This window comes from Taudactylus pleione, unplaced genomic scaffold, assembly GCF_031769625.1.
Source record: "Taudactylus pleione unplaced genomic scaffold, aTauple2 ptg000513l, whole genome shotgun sequence".
NCBI lineage: Eukaryota > Metazoa > Chordata > Amphibia > Anura > Myobatrachidae > Taudactylus > Taudactylus pleione.
In genome coordinates, this window is record NW_028284915.1 from 1,327,390 (window position 1) to 1,351,003 (window position 23,614).

The window sequence follows — 23,614 nt, forward strand, 5'->3', positions numbered from 1 at the left end:
TTAGAGCCGAAATCTCTCTGGGGCCAGAGCCGAAATCTCTATGGGGCTTGCAGCAATGAACCCTACCAAAGACCCATCTTCCTGGCCGCTCACTATAGCTGTGGGTGGTCACCCACAGCTATGCGAGCGGCCAGGAGGCCGTTCTAAAAAAAAAATAGCCCGGCCCTGATTCAGAGCGAGCGCTCTATCAGAGCGTCTGGCTCTGAATCAGGGCCACTGTGCTGAACCCCTTGGACACCCCCCTAATGACTAACTATGCATTTAGAAGTTTCCAATTAGCTTAATTAGTCCAATAACTACATGTCATTTTTTGGGTGAAAAAAAAACTGTCCTCAAATTACCCCAAAATCAACTTTTTTTGTTAGTTTAGGTACCCTAAATTGAATTACAATATTTTATTAATTAAAAAATATTTGGTTTGTTTTATCACTTTTATACATTTTCAAGCTCTCAAAGTACCCCAAAATCACCCTTTTTACTACTTTTTTGCCATTTTTTGTTTAATTAGTTTGAGATTAAATGTAAAAAGTTAGTTTTTTTTATTATTTTCTTGCATTTAAAAAAAAAATAAAACCCAGCCATTTGACAGCATTTTAAAACCTACAGTACATTCCTAATGCCCACAAACAACCTTCTATACGGTCCTGCTAATTAAATTATCCATTTTGGGGGTCCAGGAAGGTCTCCCCACTTTTTTATGCACTTCTCTCAAATCTCATTTGGCAGCCAATTCGCACCCCTCCATTGCGAGTAGTGCGAATAGACATTTTTAATTGGATTGGAGAATTCTCGGGAGCGCGATTCGATGTGAGGTCTGCGAGTTTCAGGAACCAAACTTGCTACTCGCAATTCGCACCTAATTGGATTGACCCCTTAGAGCCATATTCAATTAGGAGCGAAAATCCATGCTGATGACGTCATTTTCACTTATCCCCATATTCAATTTCAAAGACTTTTCGCAGGTGCAAAAGGTCTTTGTAAAAAAACGGAGATAAGTTTTCACCACTGCATAGGTGGCGAAAAAAGAATTGGGGTTTTGGGGTACAGAATTAAAAAAAGTAGCCTGCAGCCTTTGGAATGTCCCCTTAAAGTAAATGTCAATTTTTAAAAAAAAATAAGCATAGGACACCCCCAAAAAAGTGGTTTCATTTTAGGGGCCCCAAAAAAAAATATCGGGGAACAAACTTTAAAATTAGCAAAATTGACTCAGGGGGGTCCCCAAGTATGCGGCAGGTGTTTTCTAGAATGCGGGTGGTTGCAGCAGGTGGATTTTTTAAGAATTTTTAAAACTCACTTTATGGACTTAAAAATATACTTGCACCCTATTTTCATGTACCCAAAATTTGATGGGACTAGTTATTATTTCCAAAAATAAGCAAAGTGCTATTCTTCACCACTTCTTCAAAACCGCATTAATGCACCTGCCGCGACTGTTTAAAAACCCCAATTACCTTCAGCAGGCCAAATCGGGGGTACTCATAGTGATCCCCCATGTCAGACCATCTTTTCGGGGGTGACAGGCTAATTTCCCCAAAAGTGTCAGGACTTTTCGATACTTACCTTTCCAGACAGTCCCATTTTCGCTGATTCCTAATTGAATACGGGGATAAGCGGGCTTGCACTCGATACTTTATCCCAGAAAAAAATGGTGATGATGGCAAAAAGTCCGACCTTGGACTTCTCACCTCAAATTGAATATGGCCCCGAGGTCGACCTACTGCCTGTCGACCTTCATACCTGTCGACCTTGTTACCAGTCGACCTTTAGTGTGTCGACCTTCTGATCCTGTCAACCTTCCGTCCCTGTTGACCTACTGCCTGTCGACCTTCATACCTGTCGACCTTGTTACCAGTCGACCTTCAGTGTGTTGATCTTCTGACCCTGTCAACCTTCATACATGTTGACCTTGTTACCAGTCGATCTTTAGTGTGTCGACCTTCAGACCCTGTCGACCTTCAGTCCCCATCGACCTACTGCCTGCCAACCTTCAGTACCTGTTGACCTTGTTACCAGTCGGACTTTAGTGTCGACCTTTTGACCATGTCAACCTACTGCCTATCGACCTTCATACCTGTCGACCTTGTTACCAGTCGACCTTTAGTGTGTTGACCTTCTGACCCTGTCAACCTTCAGTCCCTGTTGACCTACTGCCTGTCGACATTCACGCATGTCGACCTTTAGTGTGTCGACCTTCTGACCCTGTCAACCTTCAGTCCCTGTTGACCTACTGCCTGTCGACCTTCATACCTGTCGACCTTGTTACCAGTCGACCTTTAGTGTGTCGATCTTCTGACCCTCTCAACCTTCAGTCCCTGTCGACCTTCATACACGTTGACCTTGTTACCAGTCGATCTTTAGTATGTTGACCTTCAGACCCTGTCGACCTTCAGTCCCCATTGACCTACTGCCTGTCGACGTTCAGTACCTGTCAACCTTGTTACAAGTTGACCTTTAGTGTGTCGACCTTCAGTCCCTGTCAATCTATTGCCTGTCTATCTTCCATTGCCTACTCAAACATTGTCTATCTAGACAATGTAGACCTAATGACCGGATATCCTTTTTATGAAGTCTACTCCCATAGTAGTCATGTCCTTGTCATGTCCGATGAGATGCAATGCAAACTACCCTCTGAAATTGTGACCTGGATAGACCATTTTGTAACGGAGAGGATGAAATTTGTTAGCTAGCAAAACCTTTACATACATTTTTTTTTTTTTAATTTACTTTTTAAGCTTACTTGTAATATCCTTCTCAAAAATTACAACTTAAAGTGATTGGTTTTTTCATATGTAAAAGTCAATTTGATAGGGCAATTTGAGAAGTTGATGTCATCCACCATTTTGATCAGTAAGTCCAAATAAGGAAAATGTAATCTATGTACCGATGATACCTTAGTACATGCTGGAAAGTGAAAATGCTCCGAGGTGGACATTTACAGTAGGCATTAGTATAGTAAGGTGCCACAGCTGAGCCCTTTGCTGTTCCTTTAAATGACAGGTAGTAGCTACCCTCAAACAAGAAAATAAATGCTGAGAAGCGAAGTACATTTTTTGTCCAATGTAGGCAGGATTGACCACCAAAATGTCGTCAGCTGCTTTAATTCAAAGGCTTGTTCTTACTAAACATTGCTATACACTATTTGCCTTGAGGTGTGTTATAGGCTAGTTGAATACTTTAGAACATTCTGTGCAGTTTCTGGGGCAGCAATATGTAATGATGTTGCTATTGCTATACTGGCTACTCTGTTTATTACATTGTACCTTGTATCCTTTTTCACTTGATTTGATATGTTATGCCCCAAATCAGGACCGGTACTCTTGTGGAGTTATATAGTAAGAGCCCCAGTGCCCTCCAAATGTAGAAACATAAAACCGTGAACAAGCAGGCAGCACTCCAGAGGTTTCTTATAATGCAAATATATTCTTTATAGCATGATACAATAGCAAAAACATTTCAGGAATATATGGACCATTTGAATAAATTGCTGGTATAGCAGGTCAGTAAGTACTGTAGCTGCTGTGAACAAATATGCCAATGCTGCAGGAGGCATCAGAGTACAAAAGATTAAGGTTTGGTAGCACCTGTCTGAATAACTGTAGCATAAACAAGGCTTCTCTTAAAAAAGAACACAAGTTATTTAAACACAATAAGATACATATTAACTCCCACTAACATCACATATAACAATATATAAAAATAATACAAATTGACCAAGGCTAATTGTGTGTAGCTAGATATATATCGCTGGTCAAGAGTTCATTAATGTTTGTGTACTATAATACCGCTGGGTTACACATCAAAAGTGACCAATGTCCACAATCATTACATTTTTTCTTGATGGATGTGTTCTCCACTATAAACTTGTGCAGTTAGTAAAATGCATAGCCCGTATTTGAAATCTTACCCTTTGGCAGAGTAGTGAGTCCCAATGAATATAAGAGGTGGTAATAAATGGCTTTAACTCGCCTGGTTCTGTAACTCCGGATTCCTGCCACAATCTGATGAAGGTAGCAGTGCACTGCTGTGTAACTTGGTTCCGTAATTCTGGGAGACCAAGGTGCACATGGTGCAGCGGCCGCTTGCTAGCACCTGGTCAATATCTCTGTAGTTAGTGTCCAGTTTGCTCAGGACTTACTCAATTGCCGGATGTTGCAAGGTCCAAGGTCTTGAATAAAGCTCCCAACGTGGAGTGAAATACATCGACGAAAGGGTTAAACACCGCTGGGTTAGAGAAAGCTATTACATTTTTTTCAGTACGTTACTACCCACCAGCAACATCCGCCAATTGAGTAAGTCCTGACTGAGAAAACCGGACACTAAGTAACTACAGAGGGATTGACCGGGTGCTAGCAAGCGGCCGCTGCACCATCTACACCCTGGTCTCCCCAAATTACGGAACCAAGTTACACAGCAGTGCACTGCTACCTTCATCAGATTGCGGCAGGACTCCGGAGTTACAGAACAAGGCGAGTTACAGCCATTTATTGACACCACTTATATTCATTGGGACTCACTACTCTGCCGAAGGGTAAGATTATTTCAAATACGGGCTGTGCATTTTACAAACTGCACAAGCTTATAGTGGAGAACACATCCATCAAGAAAAATTCTAATGATTGTGGACATTGGTCACTTTTGATGTGTATCCCAGCGGTATTATAATACACAAACATTAGTGAACTCTTGACCAGCGATATATATCTAGCTACACACAATTAGCCTTGGTCTATTTTTTATTATTTTTTATATTGTTATATGTGATGTTAGTGGGAGTTAATAAGTATCTTATTATGTTAAAATTAATTGTGTACTTTTTTAAGAGAAGCCTTGTTTATGCTACAGTTATTCAGACAGGTGCTACCATACCTTACTAATTGTTACATCAGATATCAAATACTAACTTTATAAGCGCAGTTCAATTTTGTATAAGTTTGAATTTAAGATGAACCAGATGGTATTGGGAGATGAACTAGCTGCATTTAAGGGGGAATTTCTCAATTAACCATATAAATTATATAATCCTTTTTTTTTCAGTGAAGCGCAAGGAGACTGGATACTAAGTAATTAGTGTCCAGTAATCAAAGAGTACAAAAGATGCCTCCTACCATCATCTCAGATCTGAGTGTTGCATTCACAGATACAGCATCGGATCACCATCTTGACTATCGGTCGAGATGGTTGCAGCATCGGACATCTGAGGTTACAAATATTGGCCGCCTCATCTGCCTTGCCAAGGCCAGTAATTCTGCGTCAGAAAAGGCAGACACTGGTCTTGACACTCCTAGAAAATGGGGATGACACGCTTTTGGAAACCCTTCCCAGCACCGCCCCCAAATGACTGCGACTGTCAATCAGGCTATGTCTTAGGGAGCACTACGTGCAATGATGCTGGACCCATTCTGAACATGCGCAGAAAGGGGCCTGCTCATGGGCAGTCCACCCACCATCAGACTTGTGCACAAACTATTGGGTTTGCATACCAGTCTGAGTCAGCCCCAATGTGCAGTTTTGCTATGTCACCTCCACCTGCACCACATATTATGAAGTATTGATGAGCTATTTTACTGTACCATAGATTTCTCATCTTTACATGACGTGTTTTTTGTAAAGTATTTCATTGCTAATATATTTTACAGTTAACACAGTACCAACCTCTACATTTAATATTTTATATGAAAATACTTAAATAAAAGAAAACACAATGAAAATGTATGTTTTAAAAATAATTAATCAGCAAAAAGTCATTTTAAAAAAGTGATAAAATGCTATGGTCTGTTAAATCTCTCATTTTGTTTCCTTTAGCTTTGCAAGTCTACTTAATGATTATGTAGAATCTGAGTTCTTTGTCATCGATGGAGATTCTTTGCTTATAACCAACGCTACCAATGATTCTCTAAAGCAAGGGCAAAGCTTACATTTCTTTTTCTTGGTGGAACGTTTTCTGCTTAATTTATCAAACAAGGGAGCAAAATATGTTGTTGTTTTCTTCAAGGTAGGTACATTTGTGAGATGTATCACAATAGCATCATTTTACAAATTAAGTGAGTTCAATTAAAACCCAGTATATGCCAGATGCCTCAAATACTCATCATTAATTAAAACATATAGATATGTATTCATAACCTATTTCTGCAGTCACGCCAAACAGCCCCTCTCGGCTGCACCAAACATCTTAAGCTCAAAATGTGTATCTTATTACACTAATTAAACAACTTGATGCAGCAAATCTATTTTGCTAGACTGCGCTGATCATTTTAATGTGTGACTTTTGTACATCTGTGTGCAAATGAGTCTGAAAGTAGTGTTGTGCTTCATCTGCAACTGTACATATTTAAAACCCTACCCTCTTCAGTGTTCTCCCCAGAAATGTTTCCAGCCGGGTGGCATCAAGAAATAGCCGAGTGGAGGTCTTCAGAATAATAAATGTTTTAAATCGTGACCTTATAATGATTTAAACTTGAAATAACATTTTATGTAGTAATTCTCTTCCTCTTATTAGAGGCCCAGTCGTCTGATTATGAAAAAGCTGCAAAGTCTGTAGGATCTGGTCCTTTTTATACAGCTCCCAGATACTGTCCCCACTTGCAGGCTTCCAAAGTGCCGGATGGTAGGCTGTTTCTTGCCGGGTGGTGCACCCGCCAAAAACAGCCTGGGGAGAACACTGCTCTTACCTGAGGGGGGCTGCTACTGCTGCTGGTCCGGCCGGGTCCCGGCGCCTGTGCAGGTGGTGGGACCGGAGCATGCACACGAGCAGTGGTGGCACATGCACATCGCACCGACTTTTAGGTACTGCATTGGCTGCAGCCCCTAGAAGCTGTGTGGAGCTGGCCAAAAGGCAGAGCAGTGGCTTCCACTGGAAGCCGCTCTCTGCTAAACGCAATCCGGACTGACAGTCCCAGGGGGAGGAAACACCTTCTCCTGGGGATGCCTGTCCTCTGCACGACTGCCTGTTACAGTGTAGCCAGTGCAGTCCCGGACTGCACTGACTACACTGAGGTGATGGATTTTACTGGGGGCAGCTGCAGCCCCGCAGTCCTAGGTAAAATCCGCCACTGTTTAAAACTAATACCTATGTGGTTAAAGTTGCAGCCCAGAGTCTCTAGTACAGATTGAGTGGTGTTTTGCTGATTTTTGTGGTGTGAATAAGATGCAAATGTAAAGAAAAACTTATTACACTTCACCACTCGGCATGGCTCAGCCATGTTGGGTTTCTCGCGCCGCATGGCGTATTGAGGCTCAGTGTATGAGGATACATCTATAATTTTCAATATCCCATAAAGGAAGTATTTATAACACCAATGCTGGAGCAATGATATGTCATAGTTGCGTCCAGTGAGTGTTAGCACTTATGAAGTATTTTGCTGCCCTCAATCACCTTCCCCTCCTACATAGACACCACTGAATTGCTGCACGCACCAGTGGCAACTACTGGGGAAATTTCTCAAAACTTCAACTTCAAGTTGTTATGGACTCAATCGCAGGACTATAGGGAAGTGTATAATAAATCACTACTGTACACAATATTTCTTGCACATATAATAACACCCCCACAAGCACCAACAAAAAATACTATTTCCACACACTAAAACAATTACACGATAATGCTAAATACATCACACGCCACAAACCACATACTAAATCCAACATATACTACTACTTACACCACCACATGATAATGACATGCACTCCACCAATCTCACATGCAACTGTCACATATAGCATTCAGTACTACAAACACAAAAATAACCAAAATCTTAAAAAAACTAGACTCCCATCCCCTGGCTAAAATATACTTCACAACTCATACTTAGTAAATACTATTTTACATGTACACTATCTATAAGACAGAAAGTGGAAGTCGTACAGGGTACCCAGTAGGATCTCGACTCCTTATTCTAACAACGCAGTCCCAGGGTGCAGACAGAGAACTTCAGCTAATTGATTTCACATTTTAGCAGGTGGAGTACTGGGCAGAGCCACAGTAGGCCCTAGAAATTCACAACAGCACCTTCTGAAAGCATGTTGGAGGAAGATGAAGGTGGATAACTGGGCAGTAGGAAACCAACCCAGTGCCCTGAGGAGTCAGTCAATTTGATAAATAAAACTGTTGGTTGTTTTGTTATAAACTAAGAGAAAAATAATGACAAACTTTATGAGTTTGGTCATACCCCCCAATCATCACGCTTTTCGTGCAACAGTCCCAATCTTGATGTTGGAGTTGAGGGGGTATTACTGCACTGTAGGCTGTCGAGACAGGTGTCTCCACAGCATTCAGCAATAAAAATTTTATACAAAAAAAAAATCCAATGGGGGCATGTTCTCGCTCCCATTTCCAAGCAGCCATACCCCTTGACCCTCTTTTGAGACCATCAATGGAGGGAGGTATGGTTTGGTCCATTGGCATTCAAGGTTTCAGTATACACCCATATAATTAATACACATTTTGCCAGAGTCCCATAGCAGCAGAAATCACCTGGGAGTGGCCATTTTCGTGGAGATTTGCACATGCGCAGTAGAGAAGTCTCCAGGACCATGGAGTGGGCACCATGTAACCGGAGACCTGTGCATGCGCAGTAGACTCTGGCAAAATGGTAGAGTCTACTGTACAGTAGAGAGGAGGGGGCCTACATGCAGTCTGCACATGGGCCCTCACCTCTCTTAAAAAAACCTTCTTTGGACCATATGAATTGAAAGAATAGATGCGATAATTGGGGGAAATAATTATTCTGCTTGACTCAATGTATTTGTTGTGTGTTCATTTAAATTTACATTTTGGTGGGGTAATTACATAAATGCTTGAAATATAGAAAAAAAATATCTCCCAAGTTGTCCTTGTGATTGTCTTAAATTGAGACCTTCTATATATATTTTTGAGACATTTCTTTATTTTAACTGTAAAATGTAATAAAATATACTTGATCAAAAATATCACCAATTTACACAAACTTTTTTTTAACTGCAAAGGTCCGTGTTGATTATCATCATCAGTACAAACCTTTGCTAATGGATTAGAGCACCCACAGATAGACTTCCTAACAGGTTTCACTCTGGTTGTCTTTACGTCTAAGTAGAGCACCAGTATGTAAACCTGCTTTAATTATTTTTGGCATATGTTAAAATACCCCATGCTTATTCTGTACTTCTGGACTTAAAGTAGCGCACATCAGTGATATGCAAATAGCGTAATATGGGTGTAGGGAGACATATTTTACATATTTTATGCTTAAAAATGTCCTTGCTCCCTACTCTAAATGAGACTCTCAGTCTCTTTGTATTAGAAAGCTGCTAGTATAATGTACATAATTTAAGACAGTTGGCAGGGCCGAAACTAGGATATCTGTCACCCGGTGCAAGGCAGCAATTTTGCGCCCCCTCCCTTCCTGTACCTGGATTTTGTCCTTGCTCCTCCATAAGGCAGACGTCCCTGGTATAGTGACTTACATTATTCCACACACCATAATGCCCTTTACACATTATGCCACACACTGTAATGCCTATTACCAAAGTGCCACTTACATATTTGCCCGACACCATTTTATACCCCACAGTAAGGCTTCTAATTACTTTAAAATTACCTGCTCGTTGTCAGGGGTTTTATGCCTTATTACCATTTCCATGCTCTTTGCCAGGGGGTTTATGCCTGTTGCCAGGGGTTACATGCTCGTTGCCAGGGGTTTCATGCTTGTTGCCAGGGGGTTTATGCTCATTGCCAGGGGGTTTATGCTCATTGCCAGGGGTTTCATGCTCATTGCCAGGGGTTTCATGCTCATTGCCATGGGGTTTATACTCATTGCCATGGGGTTTATGCTCATTGCCATGGGGTTTCATGCTCATTGCCAGGGGGGTTTATGCTCGTTGCCAGGGGAAGATGCAGCTTTCAGCATCTTCTCCCGGCAGCGCCAGCATTCCCGGTGCCGGGAACGCTGTGTGCATTGCACTGGCCTAACAGATGCTAGAGGTCCAGTAGCATCTGTCTCCTCCTCGGCGGTGGCCATTTTTGGATGGCCGTTTTCAGCAGAGTCCATGCGGATGGCTAGTCCGCATGGAATCTACTAAAAACGGGCATCCAAAAATCCAGTAAGGACCTCTAGCATTTGTCTCCTCTTTGGCGGTGGCCATTTTTGGATGGCCATTTCTGAATCTGCAGCCCCCAAGCCACCGCGAGTCAGCTTTTTTTCACCCCCTGCAATCCGGCACCCGGTGCATGTGCACCTCTAGTTCCCCCCTAGTTGGGGCCCTGCAGTTGGTATAAACAAAGTCATAAGGGTAAATATACTAAGCTGCAGATTTGCCGTCATTTTGAAACTGATGGCCATCTCTGGGATTTGGGGGCCAAAATACAGTATTTACTAAGCATCAGTTTTGATAGTATTTTAAAGTCACCGTCAAAGGCTCTTGGTTTCTAACCTCCCATCCCATCTCCTTACAAACTTGCCATAAATCCTCCATGGTTTTAAAGCACTGATTAGATTTCCAGGATCTGTGCAAGCTTCTATATTTTAAAAATACAAAAATGCACAAATTAATAAACAATAATGTTGTGGAGGCCCCCTTAAATTGATAATCAGCCAAGGCCTTGAAGCCTAGGTTGGTAGTGGAAATTCATGGTGACAAAGAAAGTGGTGTCAACCCGATTTTCCACTAACCAGCACTAGGCTTGACCAGCCAGGGCTGGTAGAACCACATACTTTGACAGAAAGTTTGTTTTTGCAAGGAAGTTAAAACAAAAAAGAAAACTTCTTTCCAGGAGCACACTTAATTGTAAAATGAAAAAGTAACTTTTAATGGATAAATACATAAAAAAAAGGAAGAAAAAAAAGTTTTTTTAAACTTCCTAATGTTTGATATCCACATTATACCTTAAAGACTTATCACGACTAAAACTTATCTAAAATAAACACACGGACAACGGAAGTTGGAATCAAATAAAGGTAAATTTTATTTTGACATAAGTCAACTGAAATTAATTATTATGATTATTAATTATTGAATTAAGTATTGAAGTAACTTAAAGTTAGTATGGTGGCGAACAACAAAGAACGAACAACTCCAACAAACACAACCCACTCGTTGGTGTTCAACTTTCCAGAAAAGCACGCCCGGATGGGCTGTGTCATTTCTCTGTAGGGACGATTTGCCCTATATTTGAGTAAGGAGAGCACACAAATCTAAACTGTATAATGAATAAAAAGCACACTAGCGTTCTTTCTGCTAAAGCGAGGCAGCTAAAGCCGCTGCCCACAACCAAAACAAACTAAACCAACTTCACCAGCCCCCTGAACAAAGCCTTCACAAACAAACCCAAACCTTCGTCCATTATAAGTACTCCATCAGGCCTAAAAAATTTATGTCCTTAAACCGAATCGTGTAAGGAACCACGACTCTGCCACCCACAGACAACAAAAACCAAGCTACCGCGACATTCACTTTCCACCTCGCCTCCTCCATGACCCCACCTGGGTTGCTGGAATGCCAATTATGGAGAGGAATTATTGCAGACCAAACCAAAGTACAAAAAGGCCATTCCCTATCTAATAATAAAAACCATGCACAATTGCCCATCTGAGGTCCAAAGACAAACGCTTCCCTAGATCATTGCCACCCAGATGCACAATCAACACCTTAGGCTGACCAAACATTCTCACTGCAGTCAACAGGCACCCTTTCATTTCATGCCATAGCATCCTACGAAAAACCAACCATCTAATCCTGTACACAGAAGCAAAAGAACCAGGGTCATGTGCTGCAACTGACTGGGCAGCCCAATAAATGAATGAGTGGCCAATAATCCAGATCGGCTATCATCATACAACCATGTAAAATTAGAATATAAATTGTTAATAAAGTTGTCTACAACACAAAACATCAACCAGTCTGCAACATCCATGGAAGACAACGCTCACAAACAAACATGAAGGCAACAACATCAATAATTAGTGACAAACACAAGCATAGTCACCAGACCGGAGGCAAAAAATCAAACACCTACTATGATCTTTTCTATATTTGTCATATTAAACTACTTGATGCCTCCGTAGGATAAAAATAAAATCCCACCAGACCCCTGAAAACAATGAGTAGTCTAAACCTCTGGTTAGCATGCTGAAAAAGCGCTAGTAATCACTTTTCCCGGACACACGTAACGACGAAATGCACCTGATTTCCACTGGCCCAGAACCTGAATCTCTGATGGTGAAAACCCAGATGCCGCAGCAGAAGTGGCAGCCCCAATTTTATATGAATGAGTACCATATTCATGGACAGGGAGACCTAAAGATGCAGTACAATGTTTTAAAACCTCTCACATTTTTAAACTCAGCCAATGTATAAAGTCACAGAACATGCAAATTTGCATGTTTCTCAGACTCAGAAAATTCAAGATTTACACTCTCAACCAGGTGTTCCCGGTTTTGAAAATACAACTCGATCAATGTATTAGTGTGAGAGTTTTACTGCTAAACTCTCACATTTTCTAAACTCTCACCCTATTACATTTGGCCCTTAGTGACAGAGGATCTGTCTGCTTGCACAAGACACGCTACCCCGTGTGCAGGACTCAACTCCAAATATACATGCACTCAGGGCCGGATTGATGGCCACATGGGCCTGGAGCTGAAAATGACCAAAGGGCCTATTATGAGAAGCAGAGGAGGCGTGACCAGTGCTGTGTGGGTGTGGTCAGTGCCATGTGGGTGTATACCCCCTATATTCTCTGCTCCAATGTCTCCCTAAATATGTAAAAGGAAAAAAATCCTTCATTTTGTGAGGTAAATAGAAATACAAATTTTCTACTTATGATTTATGGCTGACCGTGTGGAGAGCAGATGACCAGTCAACATCATGTTGTCATGACAATGGGCCTATTTTTATGTGGAGGCCTGGAGCTGTAGCTCCATCCGCCCCATTGTTAATCTGGCCCTGCATGCACTAAAGAAACCGGGCAGATCCGGGTGTCCTGGCATTTCTGTAAAGATAACCATTGACCCTGCCAAATCTGGTCACTTTTGGTACAACATATTTTGCACAGCAGAGCATCATTGTCGCACAATACGTCCCAATAGAGAATAGACGATGCAACTGCTCGCGGCGGAGCCACTAACTCGCTGATACGAAATGTGCCATGAAAAGCAATCGCAATGGGGAATTTAAACAAATAAACCTCAAATGCAAGGTAGCAGACACCTTTGACTGTCATCAATAGATGTGGCAACAAATTTATGTCAATCAGACGCCGACGATCTTCTCGAACCTGCCTGGACCTTGACCTCCCCTTAAGCACCCTAGCTACCAGAAATCTCAGTATAGGGTCAGGCCGACAAAGCAGGCTAGAGAAGAACGCCATCCCTACCAACCATTTACACATGCTTGACAAGGAACGATGCGCAACAAAATAGGACCAGATAAAAGAGCACATCAACTGATGCTGACTCTTACCTGAATTCCCAGGTGAAGACAGTACTATTCCCAGTCATGCCAAGCAGCTTCGTATGAGTGTAAAGTCCCTGGAGCAACAGATTCCTCCATTCTGGCCTGACGACCTGCCAGATTTAAGTAGAACAATTATCACCTGCCAGGGCCGCTTGCGGTGCCAACTCTCTAAATTTGACCCAATTAAACCTAGAAAGGGCATCTGCAATGGTATTTTCGACTCCAGGGACATGCATAGCCTAAAAGCTGACATTTCAGACTAAACAGTGTAACACTAACCTAGCAAGCAACCATAGAACCGTCAAGGAGGACACACACTGATGGTTAACAACCTGAACTACCGTATGCTAAGATTATCACACTAAAATACTGTGCTAGAGTTATGTAGATGCTCCCCCAGAGCTCAAGGGCCACTATCATCAGGAAAAGCACAAGGAGAAGTAAGTTTCTGGTCAAACCCTACCATACCCATGCTGACGGCCAAGAAGCAACACACCACGACCCGTACAAATAAACTCTGAAACCCAATGACCCAGCGGAGTCTGTAAAAAGCTGCAAGTCCCTATTATTGTTCGCCAGCTGTGGCCAAATTCTAACCCCATTAAACTTGGTCAGAAAAACAGACCAAACGTGCAGATCACATTTGATTTCCGTGGACAGGCACAGGAAATGATGCGGTTTATGTAAACCAGATGTGGCCCTTTCCAATTTGCGACAGAAATTACCTTACAAGTAAAGTTAAAAAGCCCCAAAAGAGATTGTGCTTGACGCAATGTCACCTTCCCAGTATGCAGCCCAGATGCAATAGTCACCTGCAACTTATCAACTTTTTCCACTGAAAGCCAACAGCAACCCTCAATGGTGTGTCTATTTAAATTCCCAAAAAGAAAATCCATGTGACCGGACATCCAGTGTTGTCATGCGTAATGGGAACACCGAGTTCTGAAAACAACGCCTATACTGAAAAAAGCAACTGCCCACACCGAGGAGAGTCTGCTGGGCCAATACAGAGGAAATCATCCAAGTAGTGAACCAGGTCCATCTCCCCCGTACCAACCGAAATGCAATGGAGAAATATACTGAAATCCTTGAAAAAAGAACAGGAGATGGAATACCCCACAGGCAAACCTTTATCTATGAAGTACTCCCCTTGCAACTGAAACCCCATAAAATGGAAAGAATTTAGATGTAGGGGTAAAAGACAGAAGGCTGACTCAACATCAGTCTTTGCAAGCCAAGCTGCACTACCGAAAGAACGAACTAGATCCACAGTGCTGTCAAAGACTAATATTTCACACTAGCGAATTCCATCAGAATAGCTTCATTGACAGAGCTGCCATAAGGGAAAGAAAGATGTTGAATCAGCCGGTATTTAACCTACGCATTCTTCGGAACCACACACACCTGAGAAAGCACAAGTTCCACCAAAGGAGAAAAAGTAAAAGGGCCGGCCATCCACCCTAACTCAACCTCCTTTAAAACTTTTTCTCAATCAACCTGAGGCAACTGAAAAGTAGACCGCAATGAGGGGTACCAGGTGATACCTGACCTCTAATATAAAAACGGAATCCTTCCAGGAAGCTCATGCACAAAAATTCTGCCTTGCTTTTATGTGGGTACATGGCCAGCCATTTCAACGATGGTGCAATGCGTACAGGGGATGGGGCCTTACTTAGCGCCACCCCCTCCGGTTGGCCTTCTGGAGGGGGTTGCCTCACTAGCCCTGGTGCAATCTTTTCCTGGATGCTGTCCTCCGCAATGAAGGCAAACATCCTGTGAGCAACCCTACATGCCAACCCAATCCTTTTTGGTTTTTGATGCAAGTGCAAAGACATCTACATATTTCACTTTAATAATATGTTCCCACACACGCTGGCGCAAGTCATGCAATATGGCTGTGGTGTCACAATGCACAACACCACCCTTATGCTGAGGATCAGCCTCTGAACTGCTAGACGAGTCTGACCTGGAATTACACGACTTGCGCTAGGATTTGCGTCTCGCTCACTTAGCCTGTCTAGGCACAGCATCAGATGAAGAGGACGCATTATCAGAAGATGTGAAGGAGGAAGAACTAACTGCTTTAGCTGGAGCTGCCGCTACTGTCGACTTACTTGAAGTCCCAGGTAGATCACCTCCTGCTTGAGCCACTGTGCAAGCAAACTTGTCACCAGATGTCACGTCGACAGCCACACCTGTAAATGAGGGAAGATGGATAACAGGAACAGAATCCGCTACTTTATTTATAGACGTAGAGGTGGAAGCTATCGGCGCAATGGAGGGACCTGAAAATCCCTGTAATCTAAAGTGCACAAAAGCTGTCCCATCAAATGGGCTAAAGCCTCCTGCAACTGTGCAGAGGACTGCGGAACCACTGGGGGCCCAGTCGCATTAGATGACTGTGCAATCAATAATGGTGTTAAAGCACCTGACAAAGCCACCAATGTCTTAGCGGCCGCAAACGGGTCTGGGGTTGGTGTGCCTGTATGTGGTTAAGCTATTCACATAGAAGACACAGCCAGATTTGGGCTAGGTGAGACCATGGGAGTCTAAGGGACCTGATGCGCTACAGGTTTAACAGTATCTAGTGAAAGCTGCCAGGAAAAAATGCATGTTTGACGCAAACATGCCCTCCTAACACATTGTGCCAAATGAGGGGCAGATGCATTCACCAACAACGCCGGCCCCCGTGCAAATGCAGCCTGCCCAGAAACTACAACTTCACTGTATAAAGGGGCAGTGAGACCTACCGGGCTGTGTTAAGCCACCACACCACTCTGTAGAGTAGTAACAGGCTGCCTCCGCAATATAGAGCCACCCTGGACTGCAGGCTGCAGCACAGTACCATCCATGTCCCCTCTGCAGCCCAGCACCTGACCCCTCACTACAGTTGACCTCCCAGGTGCTGCACTAGCTGGCAGCTTAAGCCCCTCCCTCTACCAAGGTCAATTATGATCCTGGCCAGGGGCAACGGCAACAACAGCCACGTCCACATGACTGGTGCCATGACAGGGGCAGAGATATGTATCCTGGACAGCCACCATATTATCACTCTGGAGAGACATGCTCGCAGCAGTCGTACAGCAGAGTCTTTCAGCAGCAGGTGGTGAGATGGGGCCCGCCGCCATTGCTCATTACCGCCAGGGTAATGTCTAAATCCCCTTCACAGAGAGGACCCTGACATCACCAGCCAGTGTCCAGCGTCATTCCCTGCAATCTAAGTGGGCATAGAGGGGGAATATAACCATGTGGCGAGCGTAGCAAGCCACCGTGCCCGAAACATGGCGAGCGCAGTGAGACCGCGAGGGGACAACAAACTCGTTTAAGTGGGGACAAAGTACTGCTTTAGCTGGCTCTCATGGGCAGGAAATGCACTTCCGTCCTCACTCACGTCACTTCCAGGGCTCTAGCATGAAGGGGAAAAACAGCCAACCTTACCGCCAGGTATCGGGGAAGCTGAAGCTGTCTCCATCCCCGGCGGCTTACTCGTGGACTGTGTTCCACATTGCAACCCAGAGTTATGGCGGGACATGTGACTACTTGCCACGCGGCTTCCCTCCAGCCCTGTTCTGGTGACAGAAGCAGAGCGGGAGGGCTGTCCTCCCTGGGATCCAGAACCATGGCAGGGCATAGTAAAATAGTGCACCTTAACAAGGACAGAAACAAGAGAAAGTGAAAGGGAAAGAATACAGCCAGGCAGTAAAAATAAATAAAAGAACACTAGAAATAGAATTAAAGATATGCAGAAGAAAGTAGCAAGAGGAGAAAGAAGAGAATGACTCAGAGGCAGAAAGGAGAAACTTGTGAAGTAATAAAGCACAGAATATACACTGTTGGTATAATCAAAAGCAGAGACCACTTCCCTGACTGCTAGGCTGGAAATTTCCAGAAGCAAAGAGATTCATGGTGATCTGGTCTTATCCTCCTAAGGTAATGATTAAACATTAATTGCTAACAATAGGTTAAAAGTTGGCTACTTATCTGAAATAATGCCAACTGGGCAAAAATATAATTACACTTCCAAATACATTTTGATAAAATATACTAATATCTGTATTAGGAGTGTCAGGGACTGGGTATATATACAATACAGTTTGCAAATTCCAAAAAATATTCCCAATTTCATATAATATGTAACAATGTTTGTGGTGTATATACCCGATAAAAAGAGGAACACAGTAATAGTTTCTCAAAAAAGTTTAGATATATGGGTTCAAAACAGCATTGTACATAAAATGTAACCAATATGTTCTAAGAGAAGGATTATGATATCCTATTATCTGTTATGGATTCTAGCTAATCTGCTATACCAAATTGTCACTTAATAGCGTAATGAGTCGCACAAGAAATAATTGCTTCCCAGACTTGGATTGTGTTTCCAAAGCACAAAAGATATTATTCACATAAAAGGGTATAGTTACACACTTTGATCTTTCATTACAAACAGCGCAATGAATTTATACAATGACTAGGTACAGTTGATATACATACGCATAAAACAGTGATTAAACTTCAAAATAGAGAGGGAGAGAGAGATGTAAATGTCTGCTGAGAGTGCTGAGAGCACATGTTCAAGATGGCTGGTGAGGGTGTGTGTGTGTGTGTGGGGGGGGTTTGGGAATGGCACATGCCCTATTGTCCAAACCGCATGGTCTCTAGACAAACTCCATTTTGAAAACTCACATAATACACTCCATTTTGAAAGTAAGAAAACTCACATTATGTTGTAACTCTGTAAAACATATATCCATTAATGATCACAATTCTAATAACTACAACAACCTATTTGTACTATACAACACCAAAACTGGGTAGAATTATAACTATAATAACAAGACTATTAATTCACAACTTCCATGTATCGAGCACATGTTTCAATGGGGGGGAGGGGAGTATCACATGTAATGCCATTGTCTAGCCCACTTGCTGGTAACCATCTTTAACAAAAACTGCGGTCTCTATCTTACACACGGTTATTACTTATACCATTCAAAGCTGTTATTAATTAAACTCCCATGATAAAACACTGATACCAGCCTATGATTACATTCATGATACTATATAAACTTATTCAGATAGTAAGCACCATATAGTAGCCAAAATACCAGTACACGACTCACAGTACACAATTCTATCATAACACTGAAATAACACCAAACCTATTCCAGTATTATAGCCATGATCACACTACTAGTAATTCACCATTCCATTGAATCAAGTATATGGTTCCAGGCCCTAACACAGCTCACCAGCGGATCTCAAACAAGTATATCAACCAGCACTAATCATTACAAATAAATACCATAGTTCTGTTTCACATATTACAAAAACTCCATAATCAATCCCTTTCCTGCATGCTTATAATACAACCAGTATAAACAGACAATTGTACACTGCAGTGTGGATGATAATCTTACAGGCTAGATCACACTATATCATCCACTGTATGCTAACACAGACTTATGAATTCCTTTAACTACAAACTTGTTACATACAATCTTTATAAGCTACATTACAGATTAACACACAACTAGCTACATATACCCAAATAGACTAACTACTGTACAGTTTAGCAACAATATACTTAGCCATATTTCCCGGAGGACTTAGTATCTGTTCCAGGCGTTTGTAGCTGCATTGTTAGTGTGTCTGCTCCCAGTCTCTGAATGCCAGCCTGTGTCTCTGTAAGAATGTCCCCAGTGTGTGAACCATACTCTCCTCCCCCCTCACCTGTGAGGTCGTTTCTATACAAGGACATGCCAAACCTTATTGTGTTGTGTAGGATCTCAGGAAGTGGTCTCTATGTGTGCATGAAATAACCAGTTATCTGAGCTCTGGGATAACTGATTCACATTAATATATATATTTTTGATTCTAGTTGTGTAAGGAATTGTTTTTATTATATATTGGTCTAAATATATTCTTCATTATATGGTGATATTGATATACACTCTGTACAAAATGCAAACAGGCAAACACAATCTCATTGGCTTTTGATAAGGGTCATAGTAGCATTCAACAGTTCTTGGACAATTAGTATGATGTCATTAGGGGTAGTTCTTGGTCTTCCGTTGCTGCTTTGTTCTTGGTTTTCCCGCTCTTGGTATGCTAATATAATGGGAAATACTACATACATAGTACATTTCTATCACCTAATATCTTCATAATCCATAACTTGCAGACGCATGTTGCAATCTCCTTGCCGATGGAACCGGAAATCTGTTGAACGGCAGTGGATCAGTATGGTACTAAACATGGTCTACTTATCATGTACTATACCTTAGTTATTAAATACATTCATTTTACAACATGATCGGTAATACATATAACCTTTGATGTTAACCTTTTATGCTAGGAAACCTTTTATATATGAATGTGCCAATGTGTTGGTGTGGGGACCTTAAGGGAAGACGCTCATGTGCAATAAGTTATGGGAGTTGCTGAGCAAGTGCGTTCATATTAACTGTATTAAATAAATGTCAGTGCATGTTTTATGGAGTTTACTAATAGTGTTCCATTGCGGGGCAATCACACAACGCTAAGTAATAGCATCGCCATATGTACTTAATTATATGGGATTCGTTAAAATGGCGCTGGGCGGCCAGTCGCAAAATGGCGTCTTGTTGCCATTCGCAAAATGGCATCGTGCAGATTTATTTTTAAACAGATTCCGTCTCAGCCAATTATCCAGCTTCGACACTGTCCTCTTTATACTGTACATGTGCCTATTGTATAGACAGCACCACAACAAATGTAATCAATAACAATATATTTTTACTGTGAAGAGATAACACATAAAGAGTACCCAAAAGTATCCAATTTTATCATGCAGTAATTTGAATCCTGGTGAACACCACCAACCTTCAGTAATTTATAGAGGAATCATTTCCTAACACTAAGGGCCGGCCCTAGCCCAAATTCTTTGGTAAGCGAGTATATTTTTTGGTGCCCCCCTATGCAGTGCCCCTTTTACAGTGCCACCAGTAGTGGTCCCCCCTGTGCAGTGCCCCTTGTGCCCCCAGTAGTATTCCCCTTATATAGTGCCCCCAGTAGTAGTCCCCCTATGCAGTGTCCCCAGTAGTGGTACCCCCTATGCAGTGCCACCGGTAGTGGTCCCCCCTGTGCAGTGGCCCTTGTGCTCCCAGTACTATTCCCCTTATATAGTGCCCCCAGTATTAGTCCCCCTACGCAGTGCCCCAGTAGTGGTACCCCCTATGCAGTGCCCCTTTTACAGTGCCTTCAGTAGTGGTCCCCCCTGTGCAGTGCCCCTTGTGCCCCCAGTAGTAAGCCCCTTATATAGTGCCCCAGTAGTATTCCCCCCCTATGCAGTGCCCCCAGTAGTGGTAGCCCCTATGCAGTGCCCTTTATATAGTGCCCCTAGTAGTAGTCCCCCCTCTTGTAGTGCCCCCAGTAGTAGTCCCCCTTGTAGTGCCCCCAGTAGTAATGCCCCTTGTAGGGCCCCCAGTAGTAATCCCCCCTTGTAGTGCCCCCAGTAGTAGCCCCCCTTGTAATGTAGACCCCCTTGAAATGCCCCAGTAGTAATCACCCCTTGTAGTGCCCCCAGAAGTATTCCCCCCCTTGTAGTGCCCCCAGTAGTATTCCCCCCCTTGTAGTGCCCCCAGTAGTAATCCCCCCTTGTAGTACCCCCAGTAGTAATCCCCCTTGTAGTGCCCCCAGTAGTAGCCCCCCTGTAGTGCTCCCAGTAGTAGCCCCCCTTGTAGTGCCCCAAGTAGTTCCCCCTCTTGTAGTGCCCCCAGTAGTAGCCCCCCTTGTGGTGCTCCCAGTAGTAAGACCCCCTTGTGGTGCCCCCAGTAGTAATCCACTTCCCCCCGCCCGCAGTAGAGACATAATAAAAAAATACAAAAAAAAACACTTACCTGAAACCCGCTCCTGCTCCTGGTCCCGTCGCCAATATCAGCTCCTCCGTCCACCGCTTTGCATCGTGGGAGTGACATCATGACGTCACTCCCATTACCCACTGCGGGAGCCGTAAGATGTCCGGCTCTGGCAGTGGGAGCAGCAGCCGATGAGAGTCTGTCTGACTCTCATCAGCTGCTAAAGCAAACACATAGCTGCCGGAGCTGGTGGCTGTGTGTTTGTGCTGTGTAGCGCTGAACGAAGTCCATCCAGTCAGCGTTACACACGCGGTGCAGCTGTGTCACAGAGACACAGTCTGCATGTGGCCCGCATGGTACACAGCTGAGGCACCCTTCACTATGTGGCGCCTTACGCAGCTGCGTACCATGCATAACGGGAGAACCGGCCCTGCCAACACTGCATATATCTTTGGTAGATCTAGATACCTAGAGACATTTTAGTCTGGTTTAGGATTAATACAAAACCTTTCCTGGAACCACATACTTACCTACTCTCCTGAAACATTATGGAGACTCCAAAATTTTTTAGAAGCCCTGTAGACTCCCGGAACAGCTGGTCGCCCTCCATATCCGTCCATATCCAAGTGAAATGGGCAGGACAGAAAGCATAATGCAGACAATCGTGGGTCTATGAGGAAAGGAAAGGGGCCAATATAATGCAATTCTATGAATCCTAATTATGAGACGTACACAGCTCTGCCCCATCAGTGGTCTGCCTTGAGTAAATATGTGGGATGCAATCCTGCTTGTAAAATTCCAGAAATCCCAAACCGCAGCTTAGTAAATATACTCCTTAGATTGCTAAATGTGTGCTGTCATGATCAGATACAGGGCGGGATGTGAAATGTGGTCAAGGTTCTAAAACCTTCTCGTTTTTGGAAGTTTTCCAGCCTTCCCATATGTATTAAGCTACAGAAAGCAAAAATATCTGAAGCTTGTACCAGATAGGCAATGCCATCTATAGATGGCATTGCCTAATATAAACCTATGGACTTCTTTTCGATAATTTCACCAGAAGTATGCAATAATATCCCTCCCAGGGTCCCCCACAGCTTGCACATGCTGACAGCCACGCATGTGTAGAAGGACTCCCTGGTCATAAACTCGGAAGTCCTTACAACACAAAGGACATCTCTCATTGGAAGAGGTTATGCAGTCAGGAAGCCGATGGCCGAAATGCCGACTGCCGGCTTCCCGACTGTCTAATCCCGGCAGGGGTCTAATGACAGGCGTCGATATACTGATGCCTGTCATTTTACCTATGCCGGGAGCCCGATGCTCTGCATACCAATCGAAGGTAAGTCTGGCACCGGGCACGGACAGTCACGGGGGGGATTTAGGGTTAGGCACCTCCCCGGGAGGGTTAGGGTCAGGCTAGGGGAAGGGGGGGTGAGGGTTAGGTACCCCCGGGGGGGAGATTAGGGTTAGGCATCCCCCCTGGGAGGGTGAGGTTTAGGCTGCAGGGAAGGGAGGGGTTAGGTTTAGGCACTTAGAGGGGGGTTAGGGTTAGGCACTAGGGAGGGAAGTTAGGGTTAGGCACCCCTAAAGGAGGGTTAGGTTAGTTTGTACTTACCTTTAGAGCTGTCGGGATCTTCACTGGTGCCGGGCTTCCGGCGTCGGGATTTGAACTCGATTTGAAAATAGGTCCGGCGCTATTTCATACCGATCCCGGGAAGAGCTGTATTTTGTGTTTAAATTAGAGATGAGCGGTTCGGATTCTGTGGAATCCGAACCGCTCCGAACATTGGGGATCCGAGTCCACCCGAACCCTGTTCGGGTGTTCACCGCCTGACTCGGATCCCCGTTCGGGGCCGAACGGCGGCCGCCTGATGTCGGATTCTCACTAGAGAATCCGACATCAGGTCTCCTCGCGTGTAGGGCAGAGCGCAGTGATAGCGCTCTGCCCTACACAGACACAGACACACAGCCGCCAGCGGCAGCTGTGTGCTTGTTACAGCAGCCAATGAGAGTCACACAGACTCTCATTGGCTGCTGCACGGAGGGAGCCGGCTGGAGCTCACACATGAGCTCCGTCTTCCGGCTCCCTCCTCAGCGTGTGACAGAGCGGACGGCGCTGGAGCGGTGGATACAGGTAAGTTTTATTTTTTTTATTATTTTACTTGTCAAAGATCCGGGGGCGCTACTGGGGGGGGGGGTCTGCACTACTGGGGGGGTCTGCTACTGGGGGGGGCTATACTACTGGGGGGGGCCATACTACAGAGGGGCCTGCTACTGGGGGGGTTATACTACTGGGGGGGGGTCTGCACTACTGGGGGGGGTCTGCTACTGGGGGAGGCAATACTACTGGG

General features: G+C 43.8%; 1 protein-coding gene across 1 annotated transcript in view; it reads left to right on the forward strand.

The window, feature by feature from the left end:
• Positions 1-23,614, forward strand: part of DDX60 (DExD/H-box helicase 60) — a 379,348-nt gene that overhangs the window by 7,751 nt on the left and 347,983 nt on the right. The window contains exon 3 of the mRNA XM_088450288.1: positions 5,803-5,992. Within this exon, the coding sequence (XP_088306414.1) occupies positions 5,803-5,992 (190 nt within the window). The remainder of the gene's footprint in view (positions 1-5,802; positions 5,993-23,614) is intronic.